Raw genomic sequence first — 11,076 nt, forward strand, 5'->3', positions numbered from 1 at the left:
TTGATGCTGGCTCGGAGCCAGGGGATGGCAGCAAAGCGCCTGGTGCTTCTTTCACTTTGAATGGAGGGGCAGCGGGGGAGGGGCACGGCATGGGCCAAAGATACGTTCCTTGGAGCGCTTTGGCGTACATGGTAGACGGCGACTTTTGGGCGGGCTGGCGGGCTTTGTTTGCAGGAGTCAAAGGCGGAGGGTGGGGAGGTACCAACCCTCAGGGAGTGTATCCCTGGCTCAAGTGTACTTGCGGTACTTTGCGCCTAAACTACCGCGACACCCCCTTCATGTTCCTCGGTCTGGACCTGCGAGTGACGCTGCGCTGAGATCGGACGTTCTAGACGTACACCCCCGTTGTGCGCAACAACTAGTACTGTAGGCACACTCTCGATGGTAGAACAACAGACGTGAAAGAGGAGGAGACAGAGGATGAGAAGGAGGAGGAAGAGAAAGGTCACGTATCTCAGAGAGAACAGGGGGCGAGGGAAGCACAGTGCCACAACATGAGGACCGGGCGACCGAATCAACCAACAATAACTGCTCCCCCTGCGCCGGTGCTGGTCGCCCTCGCCTACCATAAACAAATCGTGTCAGAGTGCGATTTTGGGAGGAATACACGACTGGTGAGGAGGTGTGGCTCGGTCTTACTGGATAGCCCTCAAGGCAATAAAAATACCCAATGCCTTCCTCACCAAAGGGGGCGTGCCGCCCAATGAGGTGTGGCAATATTAGAAATCCAAATGGCAGACAAGGGGCGGCGGCGGGTGCAGGGGAGGGAGGATGGTGAGCAGCGGGTGGGCAGGTGGGAAGGGGGGTGTGTGAGCATGTGGGCGTGGCCCAGCCGAGTGACTCTTTCCAGCCAAAACCAGAACCAAACCAGGCAGACTAAGGCAGGGAAGGAAGAGGCCCGCTTTCCACGTCCACGTCCACGTCCGCGCCCAGGTCCCTCCTCCCCCGGACTCTCTCTCGTCACTCCCGTCGCTTTCCAGTCTGCTTCGCCATGCCTCTGTCTCTGTCTCTGTCTCTGTCCCTCAATCGCTCCGTGCCGTCTCTCGTCTGCCTACAATGTGCTTGCCTTTCCTTTAATTATTCCTAGCTAGGTACTTGCCTCCACTGTCTACCCAACCTACCAACACACCTACCTCTCCATCCGTCTGCCTGACCTGACCTTGCCTTGTGTCCGTCCCTCTTCCTTTCTCAGTCATCCATCATCCACTTTGCACCAGGCTTCGCCTTACTTCCGTTCCTTCTTATTCTACCTCTCGCTGCCCTCCGTGCTGTCCATCGTTCTCCCTTCTTCCTCTTTTCCTTCCAATTTTCCTCCGTCCACTGCATCAATCCGTCGCACTGTTCTGCTCCAAAGCATACGCAGACGTCTCCGCTTGGTACCTTGTCCGTCGCCACATCTCGACCGCTACAATAACACCACACCATACACCTACCGCCACCAACCGCCCCTCATCAATAAATACTATATCAGTTCACTCCGCCGCCCTGGTTGCTCGTACCCATCGGCTGCCCTCTTGACCCCATTGACGCACAACTTCATCCATTGCTGAATCAATTAAAGCCAATGGAGCCTTGTGGTTGCCATCGAACGCATAAGTAACCGCGAGCTGCATTTCTTCCATTGACGACTACCACGTCACCACCAGACCGCAGTAAAGAGGCAATCAAAACCACACTGTCCATTGGCACACATACACAACCCCCCATTGACGGCCTCATTCGCTTACAATCAAACCAAGTCACACCGCTCACAAAGACGGAAAAACCTTGGAGCGCCTGCTGCTTTTCAAATCCGTTTCCGCTCCAGGAACCCGCCTCTTCTTTCGCAGTCCATCGTCTTCTTTTACACCCGGAAACCAATCCCCAACTCCGATATCTCCATACTCCGCCTCGCCACAGTCAACGCTATATGATGGCTGACAAACCCATCCCTTCCGCCATTACACAGCCCACCACGAATTTTAACTCGACTCGCGCCCTTCAAATCTCATTAAACATGTCCAAGACGCAGTCGTCTTCCTCTGCATCCATCTCACAGACAATGGATTCAAATTGCAGCATGCCACCCCAGCAAACGACCATCATGGCTCGGAGCACCACTAAGAAAGTCTTCGATATCAGCAGCCTCATGTCACCTCCTGAGCTGCTACCCTACGAAAGCTTCAGTCAAAACCAACAACACACAGCACCAATGTCCTCCGGTACCCGCCATGCGCGCGAGGCGACGAAGCCTAGCATGCCTATGTCACCTCCTGTTTCGCCTTACATTTCTGAATCTAGCAATGTTCCCGTGCCCGGTACACCGGCCAAGGATCCCATTCTGTACCCTCGTGAGGATACGGCATCAAGCCCGGCTCAGCCACCTCTATTCCCCAGCACCGAATCAATTGAGCACCGGCGCATTGTCGACGAGCATATTGTTGCACGCCCCCCTGGCTTGTTCCGCGAGGGCTCGCCTCCTCAAAGAGAGGACTATGAATTGGCTCTACAACTCAAATCACAGGTCATGAGATTGTTTGCCAGCAAGAGAAAATCATGGTACGAGAAGGAGAGGGATCAAGTCAGGGCGGATCGAAAGTTGAACCACGCTCGGTGGAATAGCGTCGTGCGATATCAGACCATCGCCCCGGCCAAGTCCGCACCCGCCAAGACAACAAAGCTCGCACCCACGAAGACCAAAGTTGCTACGTCTGCCAACCCCAAGCCCGAACGGGTTGTCAAGCCTCAGGCTCCTCGACCTGTTCGTACCAGCCCCCCGACTCGCCACATTCGCCGTGTTAGTGCCACGCCGGACCCTGCTCGTCGCGTCGTTGCCCCAAACCGAGAGGATCGCGATTTCGGTGCGCTTCCTGATTACTGCCCCCCATCATCCTCGCTACCCGATAAACCCAATTGCCTCAAGGTGGATTGGAAGGGTGCTCCCATTGACCTCAGCGACGATCCCAACATCCACCTGCTTCATCCTGACGAAGTCAGCCTTGCTGCCAACCTACGACTAGATTGCGCTACCTATCTCACGAGCAAGCGGCGTATCTTCGTCCGTCGTTTGGATTGTGCTAGGGTGGGCAAAGAATTTCGCAAGACAGACGCTCAGCAAGCCTGCAAGATTGACGTCAACAAGGCGTCGAAACTCTGGACGGCTTTTGACAAGGTTGGCTGGCTGGAGCTGAAGTGGATGAACAAATTTGTCTGAATATCATTTCAGGCATGATCTTTTTATGAATCATCTGGCATGATTCGTAAAGTCTCATTGGTACCTTCATGCCTACATTTCCAACTCACTACGATACCTCTTTATGAAGCTATCCTGTTTACGACTTGACTCGTCTCACGACATACGGGCAACACGATCAACTCGAACCATTTCTTTTCGTCATGTTTCGGAATACTGCATACAGCGACCTCAGTTTGGGATTGTTTTCATTTTCAGATTTCCTGCATCCAGGAGGGCGGATGAAACCGTCATAGCTCTTACGAACACCCCCCTTGCCCAGGACGGGCAGGTTTTTGGTCTTCATTTGTTTTAGTTTTTGGGAAGATTTCATAACCCATTCAGCATCATATCACGGACACAGCCTTTAACACATCAGAGCATTAGGGATTGCCATGATACCCGGAGTGCGACAGAAATCTGATTACCCCAGTCATGTCACCCCACTCCACCACATTTTCTTTATTTTTCACCCGGATTTTCCATCTTTGCATTTGGGACAGTTGGTCATCATACCCCCCTTTTTCCTTCTTCCTTCATGAGGTTCAGTTCGGAGCGGGCGGCACTCGGTTATGGAACATAGGAAGTTATTGTTCGCGGTCAAAGAGTCGATCTTTCGCCGAAGGGGGCATAGGTAGAGAGACAACTTGCTTGGAAAGGCCCGTATGCATTATTCATGTCATCTTGCCACATACCTTGGCTACCTGTCAGTCGGGTGTTGGCGGAAACCGACACGCAATCCGGTGTTAGCTACCAAGCCGAGTAAATCATTTTTTTACAAGATATGGATGCGCCATTGGCTTCTGAGTGACGACGTGACAGAGTTGGAGACGTTGAGTTCTGCAGCACGATGCTGGCGTTGAGTTGTCGGTGGAATGCAGACACCCTGGCTCAGCCCTATGAGTACTTTGGCGTTTTGTAGGGGCGTGTTGTCGAGGGTGAACCCCTGCCTACCGCGATAGGCTCTTTGCGGAGCAATCGGTTGGGTTGATCGACGGCGCGGGCGGGACGTTCGGATCGAGCAAGCGCAGGTGCCAGAAATGCCCCTTGCTGCACCGTTATGTTAGGGCGGCGGGGTGGCTCCCCCGGGAGTGCCGAGAGCTCGGGGCGCAACTTTGTGGTCATGGTTCACGGTTCGCCTACCTGTCGATGACGCGGGGGTGGAGCGCCTGCTTTTCTCTCACCTTTTGGTGTTGATTCGCAATTAGCGTTTGTCCTAATTTTCATTGTATATTTATTTGCTTTGGAACACAGCGGAAAGGAGACCACTGGATTGGACAGAGAGCATGTGGATGGGCAGGCTATTTTTACCGTCATATTAATTTCCTCCGACGTACGTCAACTCGTTGGCCATACTACGTTCGCCCCAACTCGCTCTCATGGACACACCCCGAGAATGGACTTAAACTGCGATTTTGGTTGCGTGGTGCATCTAGAATAAGCCTGACAATCAGTGCCACTGTCAACCAAGGTCAGCCATCAATTTGACTGAAGCCAACCCGATTGAATCAGCGAACCGTAATCGGTTTAATCCAATAATACTTTGTGAGGATCCACCCTTGCGACCGAACAGCTCGAGGGCATTAATGTGTACAGGCATGGGGACCATTCGAGCTGACGCAGTCGGTTCGAATGGAGACGGGCAGTGGCTCTCCCTTTCACGCCGGCTCTCTACCTGCCAGACCAGAAATACTAAACGACGAGAGATGACAAGAATGATAGTCTATAGATGTGTGAATTGTTCGTTCTGCCCCCCAGTCTCTCCTGCCTGCTCTGGCAGACAGCCACAACTGCCGTGTCCTTAGACGCCGATGACTTGCCACTTCCCATCAGAGGCAAGAATGGGAGATAAGCCCAGGCCAATCTGGTGCTTGGGCTGCGCTGGCCTTGTTTCCCAAGGTTCCGGCCAAGTGCAAAGGTGATCGGTACTGTACGGCGCTGCAGAGGGCTGCAGATACCTGCATCGCGTCCTTGACCGATCCGAACAATGAGAGAAAATCCCGGCCGTTGTGGCTTGAAATGAAATTTTTCGCTTCCGCTTTCCATTCCTGCCGCAGCGGTTGTGGCCCCTACCATCCCGGGCGCCTCGTGCGCATGAGTGGGCTGGTCCCTCCCCGGTGCTTCGTACCTCACCTTTTACGGTAAGGAGGCAGGTGGGCAGGCACCTCTAGGGGGTGTGCAGGTATTGGGCTCGTTCACACCTTTTTTGGACACACCTTAGGACGACGTTGTCATGGCCTGAGGCAAGAGGAAGTAGGATAACTTCGCGCACGATAAGCTATCGATAAGGCAGCAAGAAACATTCCGGGAACCCGTCCATGCGACCCGGCACACCTCCTCCGCAGGACCGCTGGTGTCAGACGGCGCGCTGTAATGATGATGACTGGACTATGCAATCTCACCTTTCGTCGAATGGCCTCGAGAAACTTCAGTTGAACATGACCAAGGACCCGGTTGTTCTCGAACGGGAAGTTAACGAGTCTAGTATAGGACTACCACCAGAGATGAACAATCTACCTGGCCATACTTAGCATTTAGCTATTTCCCCTTCGACAACTCACTCTCTTCAACAAGCCTAGTTAGAATTGCGTTATCCCTTTTTCTACCCTGTTGGATTCGATCTCTAGTATGGTTTACTCCTGCTTGATAACCCACGTTGTAGGTGCTGTCACTGTAGGCCCCCTCCCATCTACCCCTAGATAGTTCGGAATGACGTAGCTTGCACACCCAAACGCCTTACGTGCTGCTCGGTTCTATGAGTCCATCTTCAGCAGAGAGTCTGGAGAATCCTTTCGCGATGGAACACTTAGAGGACGTCCGCGTACTGCTACTTGAAATATGTCTGTGAATGTGTCGTTGAGCGCCGGCTTGTAAGGGCCTCTGCGTAGTAAGCTAGCAAACGGCTATCCTCAACTATGGCAAACAATCCTACCCGTAATATTTTTAAAGGCATATCATTCCGTGAATGCCACTCCGCCGCCTAACAGCGTATATCGCAACTATTGTTGCTTGCGAATCTCTCCTAATGATCTGGCTGCCGGATTTGTATCTTCTTCCGGTGCGCCTCGTAGGGGACCGGGAAATGACTTGCGGCCGAGACTTTTAACCTAGTTGCCATTTTGCTCTATATGGGCTGGGCTCCAACGCTTTGAATTTGCTGGAATAAATGTTCGTTGACTCGGAGTGCCTGTAGTCAAACCAGAGCAGATTATATGAAACTATGCCGCAAATCGCGTCTTGATTCGGTTTACAGGGCTGGTCAACAATAAGCAGATACCAGATGTTGCCCAGCTTGGGAATATCTGGTGTGATGCGCCTTTGCATATAGAGACTCAAGAGCTCTAAGCCTCTCTTAATGAGCTGCTGAACAGAGGGATGTTGGGTTTGAAATGTGGATTGCAGAGCCACATGACGTCTGCGTGAGGCGAGAGTTACATACGATCGCCCGCCGAAACAGCATGTTGCAGGGCAAGGAGCAAGGCTGCGGTGATGTTTGCCTTGCGGGTCTTTGTAGCCTTTCAAGCACCATGACTTACGGCCGCATTACGGTAATGAGTCCGCGGTGAGCTATGCTATTGTGCAACTGATGATACGCGCCCTCGACTGCCGGGTAGTTTCGACGTCCTCTTGCCACCACACGAGCTTTGGCTCTCCGGTGACGTCGCTGATCTATCAGAATATTGATGGAAAATAACATTTGGCCCGATGCGATGTACAGCTGCTCAAGATATCAATATGCCATCCCACAATACTCATAAGGTATGTCTAGTAGTTTTGATTCTGGCCAAGGAACTGCTGGGCCATGGTTTCGCGCTTGGATTACAAACCAACGTTTTCTGGAAGCTTTACCTTCTTCCACCACGGAATCAAGATGGGGTTTCCAGCCAACTGCTCATTCTTGTTTGTGGGAAACTTTTCGCCATGTTTAGGATCTGATGCCTTCTCGGCACCAGCATCGCCATAGGTAGGAACATGGACGCCGCGATGAGTTTATACAGCAAGTACCTGATTGCCGAGCCATGGTCAAAGTGGGGTTTGTGAGACCTGCCCAGCAGTACAGTTGGTGTCGTCATCCATGTGAGTCATGATACATGTAAATTGTCCAGCGCTGATCAATTCAACCTCCAGGAAACGTTCAGGCATAATAAGTTGTTGATGATATCGCTGGAATCGACGCCGACGAGGATCTAGGCCTGATGTCTGGGTAAGTTACGGTGTTTCTGCGTATCGTCTCTATAACATGCTATCTCGTGAGGTTGTGGTCCGAGATTGAAAATGCTTCTCTGAGTAGATGAGAAATTCATTAACGGTATCATTCTTTTGCGCCGTGGAGATGACCTGTACATCGAACGGCTGCATGCTCAGTAACACCTCGAGCGCCGCCATAGACGTGAATCTTGCCCGCCCCCGGGGGACATTGAAAAAATGCCATTAACTTCCTGGGAATTTGTCGAAGGGCGGGCATCTTCCATTCACTTAGCCTTGATTTTGATTGGATGTAGCTGAGTATGTCACTCTGAATGGGGATGTGTATGGGCGTAGGGGGAGAGCAAGTGCCGCCATGAAGGGTTGAAATATCCAAAGATGAAGAATACGGGACAATAAGAAGAGTTTTGGACTGTACTTGCGCCGCGTATGAGATACTTCTCAAACCCAATCTAAAGATGGATCCGTCTCGCTTCACAAATACAATAAAAGCTATGCCTACTCTTCATTTGCTACTTGCTTCAGGCCCTCCGTGGCATTTCAAACTGCTTCATAATAATTTGAGTGAGCCTCAATTATGACAATGACAAGCACCCGGTCGGGATCAATCAAGCCAGCGGTGATGTGTAAATCGGGGATTTCTAGATCCAAGGGTGGCTGAATGTTTGTTCGGTTTCATTGTGATCCTCCACGCAACAAGCCCGTTCAGTGTGGGGCAATGTGTGGGCTTCGAGGGAGCCAGATGCCATTTCATGTTCCTTTAGAAGACAGCCAAACAGGCTCCGGGCTGTAACATACAAGCGTTGAGAGAGAGATGAGGCAGTTTCTCCTGCTGGCAAGCTGTTGGGTGGATAGCATGGATCATGCCGGATGACTGAACGTCGTCTGGAGACTGTCCGGAACAGCTACGTTCGGGACCGCGCCGAAGTTTAGCCGGCCAGATACCTATCCTTAGCCTGGAGGTTGTCAGTTTCTGTTCCGAAGCCGCTTTCGTGGAGGTTGAGCGCAATTCCAGAGGATGCTAGTTTGGCTGGGCTTTGTGACCTTGTCGTCCCTTTGGGAATTCCACGGCCGACCCCACTAGAAAGGAAAGCTAAATTGCCCTGCGTTGCGCAAAGTACAGGGTGATGTGGACACTGCACTAGGGCCCCGCCGAGCTGTGAGGTGCTCCAACCTGATCACGTCGCGACCACAGCTTTCGCGACTCTCCAATGCGAACCACATCCACCTTCACCTCCAGCTTCTACCGGCCATTGTCGCCGATATTCATTCCGCAAGCTTATTTTCTCCCCACTTTCTTTCCGCCATACGACTAAATAAACTCGAAAACACCACAAATCCGCATTAATACCGCCACTTGTCGTCCTGCCAGCTTGCGCGCCAAGCCGCCGACGTCGCGAACCCTCGAAGACGACACAATCCCGCTCCTTCCAGCTTCACCCGCGTAGCTAGCTGCACCGCCCGTTGCACACTAATCCTCTAAAATGGATGATGATGATAGAGGTACGATTATGTGCTCCGTCTTTTCGCAATAAACCAGCTGACCTTTTTGGGTACGCCAGATTCCAATGCGAGCTCCGAAAATGATCAGGACGAGGTTATGGAAGATGTAGATGACGCAGAGGGAGATATGGAACCTGAGGAGGAGGAAAATGACGACGACCAGGACGATGGCGACCGAGAAGAAACAGGAGACGATGCGCAAGAAAAGGCCGACGAGGCGGCGGCGACAGAAGACCCGAGAGAACCCTCTAGAGGCAACTCAGCCGATGGGAGGGCCTCCCCAGAGACGCAAAAGGGAAAATCGCCAATGCCATCCTCGAGTCTATTCCCGACCGTCCGACCGGAAGCCGTCAGGGCCCGCCTTTATGATATCGTGCCCACGATGGCTGCCCCACAGGCTACGAGCATTAACGCGGTCGCCATCACGCCCGATCTTCGATACTGGATGACGGGTGGCTCTGATGGCTACATACGAAAATACGATGGGCCGGGTACCATAAACGGAAAACAGCTTCTTACAGTTGCGCAAAGGCACCCATTTGTCGATAGCGTCGTCAAAGCAGGCATTTTGATGTCATACTGGGAGAACGAGGAGCCGGGACCACCAAATCCAAGAGGGAATGAAGAGCACGTATTGTCGCCGGTATACTCCTTAGCCGTAAACTCACAGGCGCTGTGGCTTCTCTCCGGTCTGGAATCTGGTGGCATCAATCTCCAGAGCGTGAGGCACGATGAAGGAAAGCGCATCACCTGCCTGCAACAACACACAAATGCTGTGAGCGTCTTGACCTTGGCGCAAGACGAGAAGAGCGTCATCAGCGGCAGCTGGGACAAGAACATCTTTGACTGGGACTTGAACTCGGGGGCCATAAAGCGAACTTTTGACGGCAGTGGAGGTCAGATTTCTGCCATTGAGCTCCGTCCGGTGAATGGAGCACCAATCCCTCTCGAGGCAATGGAGGAAGATATCAAGTTCGATCCGACCATCACCTCCAATAATGATAAGCCATTGCAGAACGGTGCCACAAGCGGCCTAAACGGTGCTGATGCAGCAGCACCCAACCCTTCTGGCGAAGGCGCCGAGGGACAAGCATCGCCGGCACATGAGTCGCTCTTCGGGGGCAGCGACACTGGGTCACTGTTTGGCGATAACGTCGGGGGTAACTATGGTGGCGATGAGGATGATGAGTTCTCAAGGGCTATGGGCGACATGGGAATGCCACATCTTCATGATGGTTCTGGGCAGGATGGGGGCATGGACCATTCCGCCGACATTGATATGGCGAATGCCTTTAATGCGGACTCAAATTCAGCGCCAGCAGTACAGCCTCCAAAAAGTGCCAGTCCAGAAGCCTCGAGGCACCAGCCTGCAGCAGCCGCCCCGGACGCTCCTACGACCGATGATCCCTCGGCTCAGGACAACAGCATGGACGATGCCACAGCTCAGCCTTCAGCATCTGGCGTGCCGGAGACCCCCCAAGCGCCCGATGCAGAGACAACAGAGCCAGCGGCCGGATCGCCATCCATGATTTTTGCGTCAGACCCTCCTGCTCCAGCTATGGACCCCACTCAATCTGCCGACACGATATTCTTCTCTGCAGCCATCGATGGCACAATCAGACTCTGGGACCGCCGAGTTCAAGATCCTGTTGCCAGGATAAGCAACCAGCGAGGTGTGCCTCCTTGGTGCATGGGAGCTTGTTGGAGTCCGGATGGCAACTGGATCTACGCCGGTAGGCGAAACGGAACGGTGGAAGAGTACAGTATTCACAAGGCTAGAAGCGGCTGGGCGCCGGAACGAACCCTCAAGTTCCCGGCCGGCAGTGGAGCTGTGAGTGCAGTGCGAGCGATGCCGAATGGCCGGCATTTAGTATGGTAAGTCTTGAAAAGCGAGGGTTGGATACGGAACTTGAAACTAATACACGAATAGTGCGTCCCATGATATTCTTCGGTTGTATGATCTCAGGGACACGCGGGCCTTCAAACACTCTACAGTTCCTTTCCTGATTATTCCCGGGCCCCCACGTGCTGGTGTCATATCTTCCCTTTATATTGACCGGACATGCCGCTTCATGATATCAGCTGCCGGAACGCGCGGTTGGGAAGGCACCAGCACTGAAGTGTTGATTGGGTATGAGATTGGTGTCACTGAATAG

The 11,076-nt window shown here is 52.8% G+C and overlaps 2 protein-coding genes across 2 annotated transcripts; both read left to right on the top strand.

The window, feature by feature from the left end:
- Positions 1–1,912: 1,912 nt before the first annotated feature.
- On the top strand, positions 1,913–3,193 carry EsH8_III_000960 (SWIRM domain-containing protein; the record flags this gene model as incomplete). Its single annotated transcript, XM_083262685.1, has 1 exon — positions 1,913–3,193. One exon carries the CDS (start codon positions 1,913–1,915, stop codon positions 3,191–3,193), a length of 1,281 nt encoding a protein of 426 aa, XP_083123172.1.
- A 5,708-nt stretch (positions 3,194–8,901) lies between these two features.
- EsH8_III_000961 (WD40-repeat-containing domain protein) lies at positions 8,902–11,076 on the top strand (the record flags this gene model as incomplete). The annotated part of the gene is made up of 3 exons (XM_083262686.1): positions 8,902–8,920; positions 8,980–10,795; positions 10,851–11,076. 3 exons carry the CDS (start codon positions 8,902–8,904, stop codon positions 11,074–11,076), a joined length of 2,061 nt encoding a protein of 686 aa, XP_083123173.1.

Source organism: Colletotrichum jinshuiense, chromosome 3 (genome assembly GCF_051148585.1).
Source record: "Colletotrichum jinshuiense chromosome 3, complete sequence".
Taxonomy (NCBI): Eukaryota; Fungi; Ascomycota; class Sordariomycetes; order Glomerellales; family Glomerellaceae; genus Colletotrichum; species Colletotrichum jinshuiense.